Source organism: Martes martes (assembly GCF_963455335.1).
Source record: "Martes martes genome assembly, chromosome: 13".
Lineage (NCBI taxonomy): Eukaryota > Metazoa > Chordata > Mammalia > Carnivora > Mustelidae > Martes > Martes martes.
Window position 1 is genome coordinate 65,150,168 of NC_137901.1, and position 26,110 is coordinate 65,176,277.

Consider the following 26,110-nt stretch of genomic DNA (forward strand, 5'->3'; position numbering starts at 1 on the left):
ATTAACAAACTGGACTACATTAAAATTAAGAACATCCATTCATCAAAAGATACCATTAAAGGAGAAAGAGAAGGCACACAGAGTGGGAGAACATATGTGCAACACATATAAATGACAAAGGGCTCACATCTAGAACAGGCAAAGAACTATAAATCAATACAAAAAAAAGCACACTATACCACCTCATACCCATTTTGATGGCTACTATAAAAAAAAAGTGCTGGTGAGAATGTGGAAAAATTAAAACACCTGTTGGGAAGAGAATTTCTTGGTGGGAATGGAAATGGTAAAGCTGCTGTGGAAAACAGCTATGGAGGCTCCTCAAAAAATTAAAAGTAGAATTACCATATGACTCAGAAATTCCATTTCTGAGTAAATACCCAAAAAACTGAAAGCAGGGCTTCTAAGAGATATTTATACATACATGCTCACAGCTATTATTTACAACAACCAAGAGTTGTGGAAACAACCCAAGTGTCCACTGATGGAAGAACGGATAAGCAAAATGTGGTACTTATATACAGTAGAATATTATTCAGCATTTAATAAGGAAATTCTGGGGTGCCTGGCTGGCTCAGTTGGTAGAACATGCAGAGTTGTGAGTTCGAGCCCCACACTGGGTGTCCAGATTACTTGAAAAAAATAAAATCTTTAAAAAAAAAAAAAAAAGGCAGGGGTGCCTGGGTGGCTCAGTGGGTTAAAGCCTCTGCCTTCGGCTCAGGTCATGATCCCAGTGTCCTGGGATCAGGCCCTGCATAGGGCTCCCTGCTCAGCAGGGAGCCTGCTTCCCCCTCTCTTTCTCTGCCTGTCTCTCTGCCTACTTGTGATCTCTGTGTGTCAAATAAATAAATAAAATCTTAAAAAAAAAAAAAACCTCTTAAAAAAAATGGCAATTCTGACCCATGCTACAGTGTGGATGAACTCTGGGAACATTATGCTAAGTGAAATAGGCAATGACAAAAAGACAAATACCATGTGATGCCACTCGTGAGGTATTTACGTAGTCAGATTCACAGAGACAGACAACAGTAGTTGCCAGGGGCTTGGGTAGGGGAATGTGGAGTTGTGGTTTAATGGGGATGGAGTTTCAGTTTTGCAAGATGGAAGTTTCTGGAGATGAATGGTGCTACTGGGTTGCTTAATGTGAATGTACTTACTGCTACTGAACTGTACACTTAAAAATGGTCAAGATGATACATGTTATGTGTATTTTACCACACACACACACACACACACACACAAAGCTGAAAAAGAAAGTTAACACAGTAACAAAATAAGCAACTGATCTGAACAGGAACTTCACAAAGAAGATCTCTAACTATCCACTAAACATATAAAAGTAAGATATGAAAAGGTGCTTAATTCCACTGATAATGCAAATGCAAATTAAAGCCACTTCAGACCACTCCTTGACCACTTCAGCCCCTCCTTGATCTGGGTGGTGGCTGCAGAGCATGTTCACTTTGTGGTGATTCACTAAGCTGCACACAGATGCTGTGTGAACTGTTCTGGATATACACCTCATCAAGAAAGTTAAAAACAGGGGTGCCTGTCTGGCTCAGTCAGAAGAGCACGCAACTCTTGATCTCAGTCGGTGTCATGAGTTTCAGCCCCATGTTGGGTGTAGAGATTACTAAAAATAAATAAATAAACTTGAAAAAGTTTAAGACAAAACAAAACAAAACAAAAACTCTGCTTCTTTTACACAAAGCTACTTGCAGGCTGATACCATTCCATATATCAATTTTTGTTACACAGTTCTGCAAATACATGTGCACTTCCACACATAAACAATGGTTCAAAAAATAAACAGTTCAAAAAAATTCAGAAATTGATGAAGAGAAGTTATTACTTCTTAATAACAGATGCAAAATGCAAAGCCTTTGGTAAAAACCTTCTAGATACAGGAGAGCCTGGCTGGTTCAGTTGGTAGAGCATCCAACTCATGACCTCAGGGTTGTGAGTTCAAGACCCACATTGGGTGTAGGGATTACTTAATAAAAATAATAAAATTGCTGCACAGGTGCAAGCATGAAAGATGGCGGTGGCTGGAGCTGGCCATCTGAGGCGGGCAGTGTCAACCCTACTGCTGCAGAGCCCAAGTCCACCTGCTGGGGAACTGTCAGCTCCGGCCAGGACCTATCATAAGGTTGTTGATCATTATGAAAATCCTAGAAACGTGGGGTCCCTTGATATAAAAAAATGTTGGAACTGGATTGGTGGGGGCTCCAGTATGTGGTGGTGATGTAATGAAATTGCAGATTCAAGTGGATGAAAAGGTAAAGACTGTGGACTCTAGGTTTAAAACATTTGGCTGTGGTCTGCTATTGCTTCTAGCTTGTTAGCCACAGAATGAGTAAAAGGGAAGATGGCAGAGGAAGCCTAGACCATCAAGAACATGGACATCACCAAAGACCTCTGCCTTTCCCCCGTGAAACTGCACTGCTCCATGCTGGCCGAAGATGCAATCAAGGCTGCCCTAGCAGATTACAAACTTAAAGATTTAATTAATTAATTTATTTGACAGAGAGATCACAAGTAGGCAGAGGCAGGCAGAGAGAGAGGAGGAAGCAGGCTCCCCGCTGAGCAGAAAGCCTGATGTGGGGCTCGATCCCAGGACCCTGGGATCATGACCTGAGCCGAAGGCAGAGGCTTTAACCCACTCAGCTACCCAGGCGCCCCTCGGATTACAAACTTAAAAAAGAATCCAAGAAAGGAGAGGCAGTGAAGAAATGAGCCCTCTGTGAAGCTTCCAGCAGGTCATACCTGCTATCTGTCCACCTGCCAGGCAATCACTATAGATGTTCAGAAGCCCCCACACTACAAAGAGCTCTGGGACAGGCCCAACACTTGCTGGTTATGTGGTGGCTCCCATGCAAGCAAAATACACAGTTTACTCATTCCACATCTTGTGCTTTCTTTCAGGTCACTCTTAAACTGCCTTAACCCAGTCTGCGTATATTCTGAATTGTGTGTGTGGCCTCAAAACTGAAATCAGTCACAAAGTCTCAAGTGTGGTAGTCCACGGGAGTGTGCAAATATCCAATTTCACCCAAATCTATCTTGGGAAAGATTATCAGTAGAAGGCCATGGTATGATTATTTGATAGAACCAATTATTGTACATAAAACAGATTTGCATATATATAAAAGAATGTAAGAACAAAAATAATATTAAAATTTTAAAATTTGTTAAATTTGTTAAAAATAAAAAACCTAGATACAAATGATGAAATAATACAACCAACATAGCCATGCTTCTCAAGGTAAAGTCCAAGTTTCATGGTCTGCATCAACTCAAAATTTAAGGTTAGTTTTTAAATTTTGCCTTTCAAGTTTCAGAAATGGATTATTCAATCATAAGGTTAACTAATTTTCACAATGAAAAGGTATGATGATGAATAATCGTTGAGAATCATCAATTATTTAGACAGATTCTAACTGAAGTAACTGCTACTTACTAATTCTTGCCTATTAACTTTTAGAAAAAAGTACTCTTGGGACAATGAAAGAGTGTATTACTTCCACAAGAATTAACCAGGAACACCCGAGCAGTGTGTGAAACCTGCAAACTGCAGGCATATAGGAGGCCATCCCTATGCAGCAAATAATCCTCTCTACTCACTGTGACAAAGGATTAACCATACAAACGCCCCAAACCAGATGTCAAAGCTACTCATAAGAATGGGAACAATTTCCTCAAAATTCACTGAACAGCAGTCATACTGTATTTTGTATTTACAAAAACTCCAATCAGCAGTGAGATGCTCTCGTCAAAAAGGTCCTTTCTCTTATACCTCAGCTAGATCTAGCCTCAAACAATATTTGAAATGAAAGAGGTAAAGAAATGTATATCCCCATGCTGGCCACTATAAGAAAAGTGTTGGATACTGTGCAATGACAGACACACACGTGGGTGTCCACATGAATGGGTGAGTAAGTGTACATGGTGTCTATATGACTAAAAGCCAAAGGCTTCATTCATCTGGTTAGTCATCAACGCTCCATCAGTTACAGGAATTCAAGCTGTGGCAAGTGTCCAAATGCTAGAGAAAGCACAGTGAAATGTGAAAACTTAGGAAAATAAAATAATGGGGCACCTGGGTGGTTCAGCCATTAAGCCACTGCCTTCAGCTCAGGTCATGATCTCAGCGTCCTGGGATCAAGCCCTGCATCCATCTCCCTGCCCAGTGGAGAGACTGCTTCTCCCTCTCCCTCTGCCTGCCACTCTGCCTACTTGTGCGTACTCTCTCTCTCTCTAATAAATATGTAAAATCTTTTAAAAAAGGAAAGACTACATGTTTATTATTATTTTTAAAAAAAGGAAAATAACAAAAATTTTTTGGGTCTCCATGCCCTTTTGATCTTTTCAATTCTTCTTTTCGTTTTCACTATTTTCTTTTTTCCTTCTTTGACTTCTCACTTCAATTTCTATTCAGTGTCTTTTTTCTTCTGCTTTCTTAAGAAAAAGCAATTGCTTCAGTCTAGATAAAGTATTCCCAAATAGTTCTGCCTCTTCTAAGACCCTCCTCAGTATACACATACACACACACCCCTACTTAAATGCACCAAGGATGGCCAGAGCTATGGACAGCTGGCATGTGCTGGCACACAGCAGAGATACAGTTGTTTTGCTTTACAATGAAAAAATACTCACTGTTCAAAACCAAACTACCATCAACTCCAGATACAAGCCTCAGAAAATCTGACATGCCTGTTCAGGGCACACTTCATAGTAAACCTTCAAAGACCCTGCCTGCCACTGATGAGGAGACAACAGAAGAGAAGCAGTAGAACACATCCAATGCCAGTGTTTCAACCTGTTCTTCCAGTCACGTAAATAACAGGTCACCCAGTCACACAGGTACTCTGCTCCAAAGACACCCCCAGCAAGTGAGTAACCAGTTAGGTCAGAAAATGCCAGCTATCTTACACAAAAGAGTGGCAGCACTGCCATCAAGGAAGTAATTCAAGGTGTTGATTCTAGAAGTAGGGCAAAGGTCTATTCCTGGTACCATCCTCTGGACCACAGGATGACACCCAGTAGCTCATTAAAACTGAGCAAGAAGAAAATCTGGGGGCACCTCCAAGCCCATGGAGTAAGTCTGAGCTTAGTTTTGACAACCCTGAAATAGAAAAACCAGCATTTCCAGCTATATCTTTCAACATATATAAGGAAGTCCCTCATTAGCTGTTCTATGAGGTGCTTCTTAAAATAATTAAGCCGCAATCTATCAAAGCCCTGCCTAGACAAAAGGCTTTTGAATGGATCACGTCTGAAACAGTGCTTAGTTTCTCCCTACGAGACTAACCCTCTCCAGGTTTTCTCCACAGAGTCAAAGTAGCAAAACACAAAATTCCCAGGACAAACAAGCAAAGAACAAATAAGTGGATTCTGCACTGAGAAAGACTAGAAGACTGTGTGGATCTCTGTGCAATATATCTAAGATATGACCAGTAGAAAAACGGCCCGGAGTCATCTTGTCCCTTGGGTGGTCAAAACCAACACAGACACTGAGAGTACCCACAGAAAAAGACTATTCTTTTCAGAAATCAGTCCTGAGCCAGTAGAAGTTTCTAGAGATAATCAATAAAAATGTTACTATCTGGGATGCCTGGGTGGCTCCTTCGGTTAAGCATCTGCCTTCAGCACAGGTCCTGATGGTCCTTGGATTGAATCCCGAGTTGGGCTTCCTACTCCACAGGCAGCCTGCTTCTCCCTCTCCCTCTGCCCCTCACTACTGCTCATGTGCTCTCTTTCTAACAAATAAAATCTTTAAAAAAAAAAAATGCTACTACCTGTTACTTATGAAGCCCTTGCCATGTGCCAGACTCTGAGCTAATTCACTTCCATACATTCCTCATTTCATCCTAATCACGGTGCTATGAAGCACATGCATACAATGTCTGGGTCTGTCTGCTTCTGAAGCCCACAGTCACCATTCTGTACTAACAAAAACTAAACCAGCCTCGGAAAGAGTGTTAAAAAAAAAAAAAAAAACTAGTTATGCTCTAACTAAATTAGTATCGCCCGATTTTAATGGGATTAATACAGGATCAGTTGTCAGGAAAAGAGTAACAGTTATGGTGTGCAAGGCGATGGAGTGGGAATAAAAATATCCTACCTAGGGGTTGCAGGAATGGTACTGCTGGTCATCCTTTAAGACCTACCACATATATTCTTTCTGTAAAACCTTCCCAGGCTAGCAACAATGTCTTCCTGAAATGCTTACACTATCCTCCTGTTCCCCCAAGGAATCTTTTTTGCATGTATTTCATTTACACATGTAGGTGACAACCTCCACCCATTACCCGACAAGCTCCTTGAAGAAAGACACTAACTCCAGCTCACACTGACACAAGAACCTTGCACAAGGCAAGTGCTCAATGACATGTTTCATAAGCAAGTCTACTATTTGGTTTCATTTGTAAAGCCAGACCAAACACACCAAGTCTACTACACTGTGAACTCTTCAAAGTCTATGTGTTCCCAGCACCAGCAGAGGGCGAACCCTAAATGATAAATCAAACATCCTATTAAGATTCACTCCTCCTAAAATCCATCACATATTCAAACACTGCCACGTTAATACCTTTGACAATGATGCTGTTGTTCCAGGTTTTACGAGTTTGCCTCCTGTAGATGCTGAAGAACTGTTTTCAGGCTTAGTTTTTTCTACTGTTTGCGTTTTGCTTATCCCAGACACTTTAGGCACTGAGCCAACACTCCTGCTTGCTTTCTTCATTCTGGGTTGCCTCTTTGTGATGCATTTACAAACAAATCTGTGGAAAGAAATGACATTATACTAAGAACACAATTGGAAGGAAGCTCTTTAGAAATTTGTTTCTGAAAAATTTTACCATGCAATAAATAAAAACATTTGAAAGCTAGATATTGATACAGAAAATAAAAAGTTGAAAAGCCCTTAGACTTATTAATCAGAATGTACCCCATGTTTAAGGTTTCCTCCTTGAATATTACTAATGTGAAACTACTTTGTGCATTCTAGCTCGGTCATTAAAAGGAATAACCTGGGGCGCCTGCATGGCTTAGTTGGTTGAGGGTCTGACTCCTGATTCTGGCTCAGGTCATGAACTCAGGGTCCTGAGACGGAGCCCACATCAAGCTCCACGCTAAGCCTGGAGCCCTTTTTTTTTTTTTTTTTTTTGACAGAGAGAGAGAGACATCACAAGTAGGCAGAGAGTCAGGCAGAGGGGGAGGGGGAAGCAGGCTCCCCGCTGAGCAGAGGGCCCGATGCGGGGCTCAATCCCAGGACCCTGAGATCATGACTCAAGCTGAAGGCAGAGGCTTAACCCACTGAGCCACCCAGGCATCCCAGCCTGGAGCCTGCTTAAAATCATCTCTCCCTCTACCCTTCTTACCTCCCCCCCACAGAGGAGCACATGCACACACTCTCTATAAGGAAAAAAAAAGGAATATCCTAGATTGTTAATGGAACTAGCTAAATATGACAAGCATACATTATCTTTAGCATTTAATGAAGCAATAATCATCCTGGCATTTGAGAATTAGCCATTCTGCAGGTATTTAAGGGTGATCGTATTTTCCCAAATTATCCAGCATAATCCTAATTTCAAGTATCTGTTGTCATAACCTCGCCTACACCAAGAGGAACATCTCAGAAACTCTATCATTTAGGATCTAAATATATTTCCCAGCATATCTCTTTTATCAAGAGGCAGCAACAAAATTCCTTATCAGAACATAAACCTCAAGGATCCTTGGGTGGCCCAGTCAACTGGGTGTCTGCCTTCGGCTCGGGTCATGATCTCAGAGTCCTGGGATTGAGCCCACATCAGGCTACCTGATCAGCAGGGAGTCCGCTGCTCCCTCTTCCTCTGCCCCTCACCCTGCTCATGCTCTCTCTCATGCACGCTCACTCTCTCAAATAAATAAATAAAATTAAAAAGAAAGAAGAAGAACATAAACCTCAATTTTTTGGTTCAGAAAACAAGGCCATCTATACACCTGTAAGGAATGTGATAAGACTACCACCTAAACAGCTCATGCTTGATTTCACAGCTTAGACAACTTGAAATAACACCAGCAGCACACAAAACTGCATCTAGATAAACCATTAAATATATCTTTATTAACTAAGCTAGAAAAGCAATTCCTACAATAAGTAATATCAGGTTTGGAAAGATGTCACACACCAGGCTGGCTTTCACAAAAATGAAAGCCTATTTGAATGTAAGCAGTTTTGTGTATGATGACTCTTGAGAAACTAAAGTGAGCAGAAAAAGAAGCTGTTCTATTCTGTGAAGATTTCTACGTACTAACAAAAATAAACTTACAGAATAACCTTTTGGAAAAGAAGAGGCTCATCCCAACAGCCTTAATGAGTACTTGACCAACACTAAGCTCAGACACTCCAGATTTATCTTGCCTTGACATAATATAAACTGTACTAACTGGTTTGGTGGCAGGATCAGTGAGACAGGGCAAAGGGGGCTCTGCTCCAGCCCTCAACATGATAAAGCCTTTGAGCAAAAAGAACGCTGTTATTAACAGCAACCAAAGCACAGCAAAACCGCAGCAGCAAGTCTATGCTTTCTCACCGACAAAATGAAGGAATGACACTGGATCCATCGCTAACTCAAAGTACTGTGGAAAAATCAAATTCCTAAGAACCTTTCCTTCAACTTTCACTTTCCCTTTTTATTTTCCTGCTCTTTTCTAAGTCTCATATCTTGTAGATGGCTCCCTGAAATTTCTTTCTTTTCTTCTCCAAATTCCACTCCTGCACTCCTTTCTACACCACTCAGACCCTCTATCATTCTCTACCTACCCATCCAAATTAACTTTTCCTAGACAGGCACCATCCAATAGAACTTACTGCAATTATAAAAATGTTTTATGTATATCTGTGCTGTCCAATACAGTAAGTAACTACTAGCCACTTGTAGCTACTGAGCACTTAAAATGTAGCTGGTATGACTGAAGAAATGCATTTTTATTTTTATTTAATTTTAACCAATGTAAACATAAAGGTACAGGTAGCTACCACACTAGACAATGTAACAGACTGTCCCTTTCTTGCTGTTACCACATAAAACCTAAGGAATTACCACTTTCCACCCACTAGGATGGCTATAATCAAAAAGACAGAGGGGCGCCTGGCTGGCGCTCCTGGTGGAGCGTTCAACTCTTGATCTTGGGATTATAAATTCAAGCCCCACACTGGGTGTAGAGATTACTTTTTTAAAAATCTAAAAAAAAAAAAAAAATGGTAACAAATGTTGTAAAGGATGTGCAGTAATTAAAATCCTCACATGCAGCTGGAAGGAATATAAAATGGTGCAGCCACTTTGGAAAACAGTCTAGCAGTTCCTCAAATGCTTAAACAGAGTTACCATATGATCCAGCAAGATTACTCCTGGATTTCTACCCAAGAGAATAAAAGCATTTGTCCACAAATTTATGTACAAATGTCCACAGACACATTATTCATAATAGCCACAAACTGGAAACAACCCAAACCATCTCAAAAAATTCTCCCAAATTAGGGGCACCAGGATGGCTCAGTGGGTTAAAGCCTCTGCCTTCAGCTCGGGTCCTGATCAAGCCCCCCCATCGGGCTCCCTGCTCATCAGGAGCCTGCTTCCCCTCCTTTCTCTCTGCCCACCTCTCCACCTACTTGTGATCTCTGTCCGTCAAATAAATAAATAAAATCTTTGGGGAAAAAAATTCTCCCAAATTAAACTATCACAGAATTGTTAGCCTTTAAATTTTTACTTGTCAACATGTATTTGTTATTTACGGGATACATATTACTATCACATAGTTAAGTTCTGTTTACACACCATCTGCATACAAAGTAACTTTTGTTTCAATTCCAAATGTCTATCAACCAATGAATGGATAAACAAAATGTGCTATATCCATCCAATGGAATATTATTTGGGCATAAAAAAGAAATGAACTACCAATACATAGTACAACCCTGAAAACATTATACCAGATAAAAGACACCAGACACAAAGAATCATGTATTGTATGATTCCGGTCATACAAATTGTCCAGAATATGCAAATTCAAAGAGACAAAAGTAAATTAGAGGTTGTCAAAGATTAGGATAGCAGGAACGGATACTGACTGCTAATGGATACAGGGTTTCTTTTTTGGGATAAAACATTTGGAATCAGGGGCACCTGGGTGGCTCAGCGGGTTAAAGCCTCTGTCTTCGGCTCAGGTCATGATCTGAGGGTCCTGGGATCGAGGCCCACATGGGGCTCTCTGCTCAGCAGGGAGCCTGCTTCCCTTCCTCTCTCTCTGCCTGCCTCTTTGCCTACTTGTGATCTCTGTCAAATGAATAAATAAAATCTTAAAAAAAAAAATTTGGAATCAGATTGTGATAATGGTTGTGAATATACTGAATACCACTGAATTTTACACGTTAAAATGGGTGAATTGTGCAGCACATGAATTATATTTCAATAAAGTGGTTACAAAAACAAAAATAAAAAACACCTGGGAGCCTAGGTTGCTCAGTTGGAAGAGCATGCGACTCTTGATGTCAGGGTTGTGAGATCAAGCCCCAAGTTAGGTGTACAAATTACTTAAAAATAAATCTTATAAATTACTTAAAAATAAAATCTTTTTAAAAAACCTAATGAACATCAAAACAAGGACTTCTAGAAAGTAGATCCGAACATTATAAAATACCTGATAAGATAAAGAGAAGGACTACAGTTTTGCAAAGATCAGAGAGAAGACAAGCAGCACAGCCAAAAACTTAGAAATGCTAATAAAAGTAAATTGTAATAAAATAGATGTGAATTTCAATATGTGAATTTTCAAGCAAGACTATCTGAGGAACAAAACAGTAAGAAATCCACACCTCTAAGTTAAATCACTGTGAATCTGACTACAGATAGTCTTGATTTGGGCACTTGGTAGTACTGCAACTCAGATCCCATGCCATCTATCATGCATGCTATCAACGTGTTTTTCTTAAAGCATGAATCCCTCTTAGTGTTAGGTTAATTTTATATGCCAACTTGACTGAGCCATGAAGTGCACAGACATTTGGCTAAATTATTCTGGGTGTGAGGATGTTTCTTTTTCTTTTTTTTAAAATATCTGTTTTGTTTTGTTTTTTAGGTTTTTTTTATGAGAATGTTTCTGAATAAGATAAACATTTGAATTCACAGGGATTCCTGACTCCTTGAGTTGGGATGTTGGTTTTTTCCCATCTTTGGACTCCATCTGAAAAACTGGCTTTTCTTGGGTCTCAGTCCCACCAACTTTCAGACTTGAATTTACACCATCAATTAGCTCTCCTGGTTCTCAGGCCTTCAGACTCAGACTAGAACTTGCACTATTGGCTCTCCTGGGTCTCGAGCTTTCTGACTACAAATTCTGGTACTTCTCAGCTTCCATGATCATGTGAGCCAACTCCTTATAATAATTCTCTTTGTGTGCTTACATGCGTGTGTGTGTTTGTGTAGATCCTACTGGTCTGTTCCTCTGGAGAACCCTGACTAATACCCTTGGTAAAGCTGAAAACAAAACAATTTCTCCTCAATGTCTACAGGAACTGCATTCCTGGAAAATTCCATCTATACAAAAACTACACTTAAAAGATGCCTTCTTTGTGTAAAATGGAATTAGAGTCTAGGCTCAGCCATAAACAGTTTTTTTCTATCTACGTAAATTATTCAACAAGATATTCCAAAGTTGTGGCAGGTCACAGGAAAAATTTTGATTTTGCAGAACCGACATTTCATTTAATCTAGAATTCCATGGCCCCTACTTACTAAATTTCAACAGCAACCACCAAGCAATGAGACAACAAAAAAAGCTTTCATGATTTTTTTTTTATAAGATTTTATTTATTCATTTGACAAAGAGAGAGAGCGCACAAGCGCATAAGCAGGAGGAGCAGCAGGCAGAGGGAGAGAGAGCAGCAGGCTCCCCGCTGAGCTGGGAGACAGATGCAGGGCTCGATCCCAGGGCCCTGGGATCATGACCTAAGCCAAAGGCAGACACTTAACTGACTGAGCCACCCAGGAGCCCCAGCTTCCATGATTTTCTAAAATGACCCCTATCTAAGGGCAAAGATCCTCATAAACAGATGCTAATTCACCAGACCTTGGCCCCTACCTGGTTAATAAGGAGGAATCGATAACCCTGCCTAGAGAGCCTCTAGAGTCCCCTGGGCATGGGAGAGATTACAGAGTGGAGGGAAAGGACCAGCACAGTTCATAGCACTTCAAGTGCCTGAAAATGAAAGGGAAAAAAAAAAAAAAAAAGGGCACCTGGGTGGCTTAGTCAGTTGGGCATCTGTGTCCAGCTCAGGTCATGATCCTGGGGTCCTGGGATTGAGTCCTGCATCCAACTCTCTGCTCTGTGGGGAGCCTGCTTCTCCCTCTGCCTGCCACTTCCCCTGCTTGGGTTCTAACAAATAAATAAATAAAATTTAAAAAAGAAAAAGAAAGTTGAAAAGGGGATGTGGTGAAAGTTACTACTATTCCTTTCCCAGTCCTGCTCAGAGCTGTCATCAGCACCCATCACTACCTCTAGTCCAGGGACACCTGGGTGATCCCAGGGTCATGATCCCAGGGTCCTGGGATTGAGCCCCACATCGTGCTCCCTGCCCAGCAGGAACCCTGCTTCTCCCTCTCCCACACCTGCAGCTTGTGTTCCTTCTCTTTTGGTGTCTCTCTGTCAAATAAATGAAATCTTAAAAAAAAAAAAAAAAATCTACCTCTAGTCCAGAGAAGTCAAGGTTTGGGAGGAATAAAAAGTAGTTCTCACAATAAAAGCATGGATCCTGCCTCCATAAATACTAAGAATATTCTCAAACTACAATAAATCCATGAAGTATGTCAGATGTATTTCTCAAGTAATATTTCTTAGAAATATCAAAACTGACGCACTGCACCCAAAATAGGGAAAGGCACTGAAGGCCCTGAGCTCCTCCCATGGGGCAGGCATCATGTCCCAGCTGTGTGGTACCTGGTAAAGTTCACTGAATCCTCGCAAGAGCCCATACAGGCATTGACAGAGGCTCAGAGAATATAACTCACTCTCCTTGGCTCAGCATTCTTTAGTGACAGCAGAATGAATCCAAACTCCATACCCTGCCCACTGCTCCATATGGTCCCCAGTGCAACCACACACAAGAACTTCATCAGGAATGTGTAGTTTTCAACTCAACAAATATTTCACAAGATATGAACAAAATGTAACAACACACACACACACACACAAAAAATGTAACAACACTAAAACTACACTGCGCAACTTCTAGATTTATCTATCTGTCCTTTGGATCAGTGCTGATGATATTCTTGATCAAATTTTTTTTCATTTTGAAGGTATTATCATGTTATTTTATAAAGATTTTATTTATTTATTTGACAGAGAGAAGATCACAGGTAGGCAGAGAGGCAGGCAGAGAGAGAGAAAGAGAAGTAGGCTCCCTGCTGAGCAGAGAGCCAGATGCGGGGCTCGATCCCAGAACCTGAGATCATGACCTGAGCAGAAGGCAGAGGCTCAACCCACTGAGCCACCCACGTGCCCCTGTCATGTTATTTAATATAAAATCTATCTTTTTTAGAGCACAAAATTTATCACCAGTTCTAAATCAGTACGTATTAAGTTACAGCTGTAAAAATAAAATTCTCAGCTATAATCACATTAATTTATAGATACCTGCTACTTTTTCATTTAAAATAATTATTTGTTAGGTATGGCAGGCAGAAGCACAGCTGCCCTCGTTTTACAGAAATAACCCTGCATTAAGAAGGCTGCAGTCTGGGTGGCCAGAACTCTCACCAGGATGTCCTTGTACTTGGACTCCCCAGGACAGGATTTAAAGTTCCAGGAGCCCTGCCTAAAGCTAATTACACATCCACAGCCACAAAGGAAGCTTGAGTTTCCTTTACATCTACAAGGAGATCACATAATTAAAACCTACTAAAGAAAACAAATAAAGGGCCATCTCTTACCTGACAGATACGGTAGATAAAATACTACTTAAAAGTCAAGCCACTGGGCGCCTGGCTGGCTCAGCTGACAGAGCATTCAACTCTTGGTCTCAGGGTCGTGAGTTCAAGCCCCATGTTGGGTGTAGAGATTACTTGGAAAAAAAAAAAAAAATCAAACCACAGACTCTTAAAAATGGTAAACATTTTGGAGGCCATTTTATAGGAAATCCTGCATGCAACATCACTAACAAAAAAATCTTCTAGTTACAAACATCCACTGTTGGAGGAGACTGACTACTAAAAAGTTCTGAAGCAAGTCATTATTTACTCAACATTCACTGAATACTTTGTGCCATGGAAAATGCCAGTTCTCTAGGACACTAGACAGACAAGGCATAAATAAATACATGGACACATAAAGATAATTAAGACAAAAATACCTACTTTCAAGGAGCTCACAGTTTAGTGGGAAAATCAAGATACATAAACAAACAGTGAAGAGGATGCCATCCTTCATAAATTCTGCTGATAAAACAAGGTAAGCAGATATACAAGGCACAATGGCAGTAGAAAGAGCTAGTCCTCGGTTCTGTCTCCCAGGAACCAGGTGAGAGGTACACCTCAGAGAGTTGTGAGAAAGCATGGGCTCACTTGAAGGACTCTAAGAACTTGGGTCTGACTAGAATACAGAAATGGGAAAGGACCCAGCTGGCCAGTCAAGCTCTGGCCTTTGTCCAAAACAGGATGGCAAACTACAGACTAAAGTCAGTGCAGCCCTAATTCGGATTTACAAATCCTAAAGAGGAACCTGGTGCTGGTGTGGATAACATGCTGGCGGAGCTCAGGCATGAGAAAGCCTGATCGGCATCTCCTTCCCTCTAACTCTCTTCCTCTGACCTCACTCCAAGCTCTCCATTCAAAAGTACCACTCTTGGGGCGCCTGGATGAGTCTGATGGTTAAGCATCAGACTCTTGATTTCTGCTCAGGTCATGGTCTCAGGGTTGTGAGATCAAGCCCAGCGCTGGGCTCCATGGTCAATGCTCCATGCTCAGTGCAGAGTCTGCTTATCCCTCTCCCTCTGCTCCTCCCCCCAATGCTCTCTCTCACAAATAAGTAAAATCTTAAAAATAAATAAATAAAAGTACTACTCTAATCCCGCCCCTCTCCCAGGATCTGAAGACCACCACAGCGCTACTCTATGCCTGCCTTTCTTCCACATCAACCCCATGAATCTCCAGCCACGCCTCCAGATTCCACACCATCTGCATCTATTGGCAACATGGTGCATGGGCCTTCGGAACTGGGCACCAATGCTACACAGATCTGGTCTGGCAAGCAGAGCTCAGTGTGACTATTACTTCTCTTGATCTAGACACTGAAGCTCTTCTTAACTTAATCAAAAGAAAAGCTGCTTTTCTACGAGCTACCAGAAGCACATACTGAGTTCATGGTTACCTAATACTCACATGTTTTCACATCTTTTTTTTCTTTTTTTTTAAGATTTAATTTATTTATTTGACAGAGAGAGAGACAGCAAAAGAAGGAACACAAGCAGGGGGAGTGGGAGAGGGAGAAGCAGGCTTCCGGCCAAGCAGAGAGCCCAACATGGGACTCAACCCCAGGACTCTGGAATCACGACCCAAACCTAAGGCAGACACCCAACAACGGGAGCCACCCATGCGCCCCTCACGCCTTTTTCATGCAAACGGCCCCTAAGCTGCTTTTTCTCTCCCCCACCGCCTGCCAACATTTTATTACAGAAATTTTCAAACACACGGAAATGTTGAAGAAACTGTAAACACCTCACTGTTCTCCTTTTCATAGCTGTGTAATTTATATTCTGAAAAAATTTACACCTATATCTGATAAAATTTTCATTTGGTCCAATTCAGCTGAAGACCTTTAGGATATCTTAAAATTCTGACTTTGATTTAAAACCCAGAGTTTTCCCTCAAACAAGTGCTGTCTTTAACCTAAGTCACATGTCCACTCAGGATCCTCATCTACAATACAAGGAGGTTGGATTCTAAGGAATTTCAAAGGTAGCTTTTGACTCCAAAAACCTTCTAATTCAGCAAAATTCACAGAACTGATGACAACGTTACATAGGTCAGAGCAATGACAAGGTTCCCTCCAGGTCTCAAACAGTAGCAGAGTACTGAACTAAAATCAGGAGAGCTGGGTTCAAGCTCCAGCTTTGCCATACAAGATGTGTGAGTGTGGAGAGACTCTTAATCACTTTCTATCTTTGCAATTCTGTTTTCTCTCCTATAAGAGGAGCTGATAAAACCTAACTGTAGAGTTCCTGGACAAAATAACCTGTAGAGACAATGAAAAAGAACAAAAATCCTGATACACTCATTCCAGGGGAATTCACCTTCCCAACGTGCAAAGGTTGGGAGGAAAAAAAAAAATGTGCAACAAGCCAAGATCAGGGATGGCAATTTATCTCAGTGATTCAGAAACTCCATCCTCACCAACTACCCACATATAGGGAGCACATCAATCAAGTTTCAAAAATTATCCCAAAAGGACCTGGAAAATTTATCTTTACTGTCAGGATACTGCATCAAGAAGGAGCTACCCTGCACGGAGAACACAGAGTGCCTTGGGAACTGCCAGAGAGCTAAGGCCCCAACCTCATCAAGAAGCACCTTCAGCCCTGGCAGCATGTGGGACAGGAACCTGATGGCAACTACAGGGGCATCCCTATCTCTTCCTCCTACAGTTACACCAGGATTTTTTAAAAAGATTTTATTTATTTAACAGAGAGAGATTGCGGGCGCAAGAGAGCACAAGTAGGGGGTGTCACAGAGGCAGAGGGAGAAACAGGCTCCCCACTGAGCAGGGAGCCCAATGCAGGCTCCATCCCCAGACCCTGGGATCAGGACCTGAGCTGAAGGTAACTGAGCCACCCAGGTGCATCAAGTCACACCAGGATCTTTTTTTTTTTTTTTTTTTTTTAGATTTTATTTATTTATTTGACAGACAGAGATCACAAGTAGGCAGAGAGGCAGGCAGAGAGAGAGGAGGAAGCAGGCTCCCCGCTGAGCAGGGAGCCCGACGCAGGACTCGATCCCAGGACCCTGAGATCATGACCTGAGCCGAAGGCAGAGGCTTTAACCCACTGAGCCACCCAGGTGCCCCCACATCAGGATCTTAACAGGGCCACTACTTTTTCCTCTGAATGCCTCCTATTCACCTCCAATTAGAACCTCTTTTTCCTTCTGTTATGCAAAATGTATTGCTATTTAAAATGATTTAAATTTAACTGTTATTTAATTGATATTTTTAAATCTACTGTGCTCCTTTAAAACAACCAGTATCCTGGAGACTGCCCTACCTTGTACAAACAAATAGGAATCCTTGGGCAAGTTACTCAACCCCTCTGAAATCTCAGTTTCCTCAGAAGTAAAATGGGCCGCTAATGCTACCTCCCTGATAAGGATGTTGAGAGGATTAAATGAAGTAATGAACCTAAACGGCTTAGCAGGGTGACAGTCCACAGTAAAGATGGGATAAATGTGGGCTATCATAACGTAGAGAAGAACACTCTGCATGCCCCAAGTATGACTAATGGCCTTATTAAAATAAAAGCAGCAATTCAAAAGACACTTTGAAAGAGAAACCCTTTATAAGGAATGACTAAAGACTGTTTATACTCACTACTTACATTAAATTATATACTACTGCACATAGATGTCAACAAACAACACTTGCTTCTGGTTCTTTCCCACTGAAAATTATATATCAGGAAATACTGAAAATATATGGTAAGGAGCTCACTGGAGTGATTATCAAGAGACCTGGATTGTGGTTGCAAGCCTGACAAGTCTGCATGACCTTGATTAAGTCATGCTAATTCTGTGAGCCTTGTTTATAAGGCAAGGAGGATGGATCAGGATCTTTCAGAAATTCAAAAATTCTATTTCATAATTTATGCCGTTCAGAACCAGGAATCAAAACTACTTTCAAAAAGGAAACTGTTGATTAGGTATGATTTTTTTGTGCCTATCAACATGCCACTAAAAATCCAAAAAGGTTTCGGCCCAAATGATATAGATACATTTCTCTTTTATTTCACAAACTCCATATATGAAATGTAGGGATATTAAAATGTAAAATAAGAACAGACTTAAAACACGGAGGAGAAGGAATCACACAGTCAAAGGAAAACTGAAAATTAGGAAACTAGCCACACTGGTGTCAGTAACTACAGGTTACTAAACCAATCAAAACCAAAAACCAATCTGATAAGGCATGTGGGCTACAAAAACCAAACAGAACGCTGAAGAAATTAAGTAAGAAATATTTTAATTAGATAAATCCTAATGCAGTAGACTGATCCAATAGTGAATTCCTCAACACATACATGTTTCTAACCCTTCTTTTGTGAATTATGACACACAATCAGAAAAATGCATTTAAATGTAAACATTTTACAGACTTGGAGTGAGACTCCATTGAAAAAGTCAAGGCTTACTCAGAGGAAAAGTGTGAGCCCTGTCATGTCAAAACCCTGCACATGTGCAAGTGGGTGTGAATGCAAGATGCATGAAACAGGGAGAGGAAGGAGAGAAGCCAAGGTGAAATGGTTTTGGACATACAACTTTCTGCTTAGTCTGGATCCACATAAAAAAGTCCATTACCGCTCAAAATACTTCAATGATTACTAAGCAGCTAACTGACAATAATAATGCTTAGTGACAATTTTCAAATGCTTATTTTTATTGTAACACAATACCTTCTCATTTTTAATACCGATTTTTTAAAGTTTATTTATTTATTTAAGTAATCTCTACACCCAAAGTGGGGTTCAAACTCACGACCTCACGATCAAGAGTCATATGGTCTTCTGACTGAGCCAGCCAGGTGCTCTGACACTGATTTTAATTAATGCCTAAAATCAGGGTGTGATTATCAACTAATGTGCACATTTAATATGGTAGTTTGTCTTGTTATGGTATCGTTTCCAGAAATCAGTGATCCACATTATAACTTACTGAGAGGGAAAGGTGGCATTCAGATCCACCTCTTCTCCACTTCCACCTGCAGCCCTGAGAAGGAAGGAACCTCGCCCCAGTGTCCTCTCCTTACCCTAGCAGTGTACCACTCTTAAGCACCCCCATGGTCACAGGTGAAGGAAAAAACAGCTACCCCTCTGATTTCCCACTTTCCCTCCCAGCTTCCTCCTTTCCATCCGGTCACGCTCTGTGAAGGGAGTATCAACAGGAGAAAAGCCACACTGACCAACCATGCCCAAGTGGATACTGAAGTTAGCACTAAGTAGCTGACGGCAAGCAGGGCTCACAACCCCAAGAGGAAGGCTCAGGGGCCAAGTCAGACTGCAGTGGAATGTGATAAAAAACTGAGCAGGAGATGAAGGATAAAGACCTTTTCAGAACTTTGGCTTTGTTAGGGGGAGACAGTCATGAGGAGGTAGAGACACTTTGCTGGTGGTGGGGTTGTTGTTTAAATTAAAAGCAAGCTGCCTGGAGACCATCAGCGAGAAAGGCCAGTGCACACCTGATTCTCATCATCACCCTACGTGGCTGGAAAGGAGGAAGAAACTGGGGTTAGGGAGGTAAACAGCTTGCCCAAAATCTGTGCTCTTTCCACTAAACCATAGCTACTGATAGACAGGATGCTAAGAAAAGGAGTTAATTATCAGCAAAAAAATTCAAAAGCACAACTCCATGTCCATTTGGTTTTGGCCAGAGAGAAGCCCACTAGTATTAATTTATGATTTCTATTATTCTACAAGATTGAACACAAGGAAATCTTTAGAAATTAGAGGCTCCCTGGATTTTTCAAAATTAGAACCATGTCTTCTTACTGCTTTCCAAATAATAACAAAAAAAAACACCTATTTTTTTAGGTTTAAGTTTTATTTGAATTCCAGTAAGTTAACATACAGTGTAATATTAGTTTCAGGTGTACAGCGCAGTGATTCAACACTTCCATACATCACCCAGTGCTCATCACAAGTGCGCTCCTTAATCCCCATCACCTACTGAACCCATCTCCCCGCCCCCCACCTCCCCTCTGGTAACCATCAGTTTGTTCTCTATAGTCAAGCCTTTGTTCTTGGTTTGCTTCTCTCTCTTTTCAAAAACCTAATGTTATCCAAGACCTCTTCAGATCCATTTCTGGAGCTCTCTTTTTAATATAAGCTGCTGAAAGGCCGTTAAACTGACAATACTTAACATTCCAGACTAGTGACAAGGCTGGAAAAGAACAGCCTAAAAGAATTTTGGCTATAGTACACAAATTATTTTTCCAGATTTAGTCCAAAACAAATTGGTTCCCGAAGTTTGAACTCCCAGAATGCAAGAAATTTTGAGTCTCTTCTGGCCATTCCCTCCTCAGCCAAGGTTTGTGAATATTTTCAAAAACAGAAAGTTTATTCAGGACCCCTTCAAGCCACGGCTTTATGCTCGGAGTTTTGGCGGGCAGTTACCCAACAGCACAATGCTATATTCATAAAATAAACTGTTGACCATTAAAAACACTAATCTATTTTTACATTTATAACGAACTCTGACCCAAAACACAAAATGAAATATTTTCTTGGCATTTCACTATTCAAATGTAACAGTGTAAAAAATCCTTTACAAATAAGCTTATTTTTTTTAAGATATTTATTTATGACAGAGAGATAGCAAGAGAGGGAACACAAGCATGGGGAAACTGGAGAGGGATAAACAAAGGGAACCCGACAAGGGGGCTTGAGCCACCCAGGAGCCCCTAAAAATAAGCTTAAAGGTCGGGGGACACCTGGGTGGCTCAGTTGGTTAAGCGTCTGCCTCTGGCTCAGGTCCTCATTCCAGGGGCCTGGGATCGAGCACCCATGTTAGGCTCCCTGCTCAGGGTGGAGTCTGCTTGTCCCTCTCCCTCTGTATCCCGCCCCACACTCATGCTCTCTCTAATTCTCAAACAAATAAAACTTATTTTTAATTCTTTTTTCTTTTTTTTTTAAAGATTTTATTTATTTGTTTGACAGGGAGAGATCACAAGTAGGCAGAGAAGTGGGGTGGGTGGGTGGGTAGCAGGCTCCCTGCCAAGCAGAGAGCCCAATGCTCGATCCCAGGACCCTGAATCATGACCTGAGCTGAAGGCAGAGGCTTAACCCACTGAGCCACCCAGGCGCCCCTAAACAAAACCTTTTTAAAAAGTAAGCTTAATGGGCCACCTGGCTGGCTCAGTCAGAACATGCAACTCTTTTTTTTTTTTTTAAGATTTTATTATTTATTTGACAGACAGAGACCACAAGTAGGCAGAGAGGCAGGCAGAGAGAGAGGAGGAAGCAGGCTCCCTGCTGAGCAGAGAACTCGACGCAGGGCTCGATCCCAGGACCCTGAGATCATGACCTGAGCCAAAGGCAGAGGCTTTAACCCACTGAGCCACCCAGGCACCCCAGAACATGCAACTCTTAATTCAGGGTTCTGAGTTCAAGCCCCACACTAGGTGTAGAGCTTAAAAATAAATAAGTAGGGGCACCTGGGTGGCTCAGTGGGTTAAGCCTCTGCCTTCAGCTCAGGTCATGATCTCACGGTCCTGGGATCGAGCCCCATATCGGGCTCTCTGCTCATCGGGGAGCCTGCTTCCCCCTCTCTCTCTGCCTGCTGCTCTGCCTACTTGTGATATCTCTCTCTCTGTCAAATAAATAAATAAAAATTAAAAAAATAAAATAAATAAGTAAATAAATAAAATTTAAAATAAAATAAAATTCACTAGAAAAAAACTGAAAGAGACAAAGTGTCAGTGAGGACATGAACACCTGGAACTCTCACACACTGCTGCTAGAAGTATAAAACAGTACTACTACTTTGGAAAACATTCTGGCAGTTTCTCATAAATTTAAACACATACCGTATTACCCAGTAATTCAGCCCCAGGTATTTATCCAAAAGAAATTAAAACATATGCACACAAAGACATACATAAATGTTCATAGCAGCTTTTTTTTTTTAAAGATTTTTATTTATTTATTTGACAGACAGAGATCACAAGTAGGCAGAGAGGCAGGCAGAGAGAGAGAGAGGAGAAAGCAGGCTCCCTGCCAAGTAGAGAGCCCGATGTGGGGCTCGATCCCAGGAACCTGAGATCATGACCTGAGCCTAAGGCAGAGGCTTAACCCACTTAGCCACCCAGGCACTCCTCATAGCAGCTTTTTAAAAATACATACAATACCCCCAAACCAGAAACAACCCACATGCCCATCAACAAGGAAATGAACAAACTATGGTACAGCTATATAATGAAATAAAACCCAGCAAGAAAAGGGAAAATCCACTGATAACATGGAACAGCATGAATGAGTCTCAAAAGCATTATGATAAATGAAAGAAACCTGAGGGGCTCCTGTGTGGCTCAGCCCTTTAAGCATCTGACTCTTGATTTCAGCTCAGGTTGTGATCTTAGGATCATGAGATTGAGGCCACACTGGGCTCACCGCTCAAGGAGTCTGCTGAAGATTCTTTCCCTCTTCCTCTCCCTCTGCCCCTCTCCCTTGCTCTCTTTCAAGTAATAAATAAAGCTTAAAAAGGAAAAAAAGAAAGAAGCCTGATACATTCCATTTACATGAAGTTCTACAAAATGCAAACTTTTTTATAGTGACAGAGAGCAGATCAGTGGTTGCTTAGGGAAGGAAGAAGGGGAAATTAGTTGAACAAGATATAAGAGAACTTTTGGGGGTTATGGAAATACTCTGTATTTGGACTGAGGTGCTGCTTATATGGCCATATACATTTTCAAACCCCATTACACTGTACATTTAAAATGGAAGCATTTTGTTGTAAATAAATTACACTCAAAAACTCATTTTAAAAAAATAGTAAAAAAGTTCCCAATTGTTCAACCAAAAAGCCAAAAATTTAGATTAGAGAATTGTTTTGTCAACAGCATAAAGGAAGTCCTTCTAAACTAAACAAGTTAAAATAGATCAAATGGGGCACCTGGGTGGCTCAGTCGGTCAAGCAGCTGACTCTTGATTTCCGCTCCAGTCATGATCTCAGGGTTGTAGAACTGAGCCCTGCATCCAGCTCCATGATGGGTGTGGAGACTACTTAAAAATCTCTCTCTCCCCCGATCTCCCTCTCCTCCCTCCCCCGTGTCCCCTTTTTAAAAAAAAGATTCGAATTTGAATTTGATTTAGTAAGAGTGAAATCTTTTTCAACAAGCATTTCACTGGTTAGATAAAATGAAAATTAATTAAAAAAAAATACTGAGAAGTCCTTTTTCCTTATGTCTACGGAGTATAAGGTCACGGTCTCAATAGTGGGCAGTTTTGCCCACTTGGGGACCACTGGCACTGTTTGCAGACATTTCTGTTTATCACGATGGGGGTAGAGGTGCTACTAACATCGAGTGGTAGAAGCCAGGAACGGTCAAAACATCCTACAGTACACAGAACAGCCCCTTTCAACAAAGAACTGTATGACCCAAAATATCAATAGAGCTAAGACTTAGAAACCTTGGTGTACAGGGATTGGTTTAAGCCTGGGAGGAAGGGAAGATTTCCATCTTTTTGTATCTTACCATACACAGGGCCATATCTGCACAGACATTCTGTTGAGTTGAAAAAGCCAACTCAACAGAATTGGCTGACAGGAAGGGAATGTCTCTGTCACAGGCCTATTACTCCTCTGGGTTTCCGTCCACATTTCCTGCTAAAGGACAGATAGCTCAAAGAAGGGCTTTCTCTGATCTCCCAGAATGAAATGTGAGAAGGAGCCACACGGCCTCATTGCTTACCTGTACCTCCTTCTGCAGTCCCCTTGCTGCCTGGCAGAAACTGATGACCTGATGATCAAACTCTACCACTCTCCCATCCCTCTGAAACCTTACTGGCGAGAGGGAAAGAAGGAAAAGTAAAACCTGTGGGCCAACTATATGCCAAGCCCTACACTAGAAATTTCACACACTTCATTTCATTCAATCCTCCTTCATCTAAGGAGATGGATATGATTATCAAGTCCAAGGTCTGATTCCAAAGCCCACACCAGTCCACCACAACTGGGTAACTCCCTGGATTGTCTTTCTTTATCTCAAGGTGTGGCCTGTACAGTGAGAGTACTGAGGGCATCCAGAGTGCTCTATGTTCCGAGACATTTAACTATGGTGGGATGTGCCTTGGAAACGAACAGTAGGTATGGCTTATAGAATTCCCTCCTCTCCAGCTCTGCCAGCCCTGCCAGCCCTGCCCTAGTCCATAACTATACAGAGGATGGAACCAAACCCCCCAAAAAGACAAGAATCAAAGCTATGAGGTGAACAGCCTGAATCAGTGCTGAAAAGGACATGTGTGTCATAAGTATATCCTAGTAAACTCTTTCTAGACATGCCAGTTAACCACCTGTTACACAGTTTACTCCTATTATAAGATACCCTGTAACTGTAGACGTGTAGACCTTTTGCTCACTCATTACTGGTAGGATAAGGATGTAAGAAGGAAAAAGATAAAAACAGTGGGAAAGCACTTCCTTCTGAGTTCAAAATGTCATGGTCCACACTCTTGAATGCTGAGATAAACCATGTAACTCAATTACACTGATTTTGCTGTTGCCAATTTAGGACCGCACTGTTTTTCTTCACTGCATAAGTAATGTATTGCAAGTTCAAGCAACAGAGCTCAATCACCTGTCAGAATTTCAATATAACATAACCATTCAGATATTAAGAAAACAGAGGGGCTCCTGAGTAGCTCAGTTAAGTGTCTGCCTTTGGCTCAGGTCATGACCCTAGGGTCAGCAGGGAATCTGCTTCTCCCTCTCCTTCTGTGCCCACCCCCCAATTTCATGTGCGCTCTTGTGCCCTCTTTGTCTCTCAAATATATATAATCTTAAAAAAGAAAATAGAACATGTAAAATATGTTTCTTTCTACTTCTTCATTCCAATTTTTTAAAAAGTAAAATTTCGCATGGGAAGCCTGGGTGGCTCAGTTGGTTAGGCGTCTGCCTTCGGCTCGGGTCATGATCCCGGGGTCCTGGGATCGAATCCCACATCGGGCTCCTTGCTTGGCAGGGAGCCTGCCTCTCCCTCTGCCTGCTGTTCCCTCTGCTTGTGCTGTCTCTCTCTGACAAATAAATAAATAAAATCTTTTAAAAAAATAATACTAAAATAAATAAAAAGTAAAATTTCGCAACACTACTACATGATGTTAGCAAACTCTGAATTTCAATAAAAGGTTACTAGTAGCAGATATTAGGAATAATAGATTCCCGGGGCACCTGGGTGGCTCAGTGGGTTAAAGCCTCTGCCTTCGGCTCAGGTCATGATCTCAGGGTCTTGGGATCGAGCCCCACATGGGGCTCTCTGCTCAGCAAGGAGCCTGCTTCCTCCTCCTCTCTCCCTCTGCCTGCCTCTCTGCCTACTTGTGATCTGTCAAGTAAATAAATAAAATCTTTAAAAAAAAAAAAAAGAAGAAGAAGAAGAATAGATTCCCATACAAAAGTCACAGCATCTTACCCCCAACTTAGAAAATGGGAGTATTAAAATCCTAATATAAGGCTCTGGAAACAAGTCAAAGAAGAGAAACTTTCAACTCATTAGACTGTTTAAAAAATAATGGCTATTTTCAAATTTGAAAAGATCCAGAAAGCAGTAATAGCACTAGTGACTAAAAGTTATCAAGAGGCAGATTCTGGAACAACTAATAATCAGAGATGCCCCTACACCAAATGAACTGCCTTCAAAGTAGCTGGGCCCTCCTTCTCACTCTTCAAAAGTCTTCCAGTGGGGGCTGGGAGGACTGATTTATCATCAGACATCAGCTGAAATGGGAAGTTCCTACACTAACCTCAGTTAGCTGCCTATCAGATATTCACAATGGTTCATCTCTAAAGGCTCCAGATACCAGTGGGATAACTTTAGTTATTTTAAAAAGCATTGTATGGTACATCTGCAGGAAGAATTCTCTTAGCTGACTGTCTCACTTGCAGCATGCCACAGAGACTTAATCACTGAACAAATACCTAAAGTCTGGGCTTCTGACAAAAAAAATTTTTTTAATTTCATTGACAAAAGACAAAACAGTAACTGCTATGCAAAAATTCATTAGCTGTCTGAGAGGTTACAGGTCTGTTTCTTGACCTCACTAATCTCTGAAACCACCTTCAAAGATGTGCAGTGACTGAGAATCCTAATAATC

The 26,110-nt window shown here is 41.3% G+C and overlaps 1 protein-coding gene and 1 pseudogene across 2 annotated transcripts in view; one reads left to right on the forward strand and one right to left on the reverse strand.

The window, feature by feature from the left end:
• The window catches only part of SPECC1L (sperm antigen with calponin homology and coiled-coil domains 1 like), a 133,712-nt gene that overhangs the window by 95,730 nt on the left and 11,872 nt on the right, over positions 1 to 26,110 (reverse strand). Inside the window, exons 2-3 of the mRNA XM_080821906.1 lie at positions 13,980 to 14,110; positions 6,593 to 6,782 (exon numbers count right to left, since the gene is read on the reverse strand). Of these exons, the coding sequence (XP_080678032.1) occupies positions 6,593 to 6,745 (153 nt within the window). The 5' untranslated portion in view covers positions 6,746 to 6,782; positions 13,980 to 14,110. The remainder of the gene's footprint in view (positions 1 to 6,592; positions 6,783 to 13,979; positions 14,111 to 26,110) is intronic.
• Positions 2,024 to 2,515, forward strand: LOC308353930 (iron-sulfur cluster assembly enzyme ISCU-like; annotated as a pseudogene). The gene has a single exon. The product of its transcript is annotated as an iron-sulfur cluster assembly enzyme ISCU-like (transcript).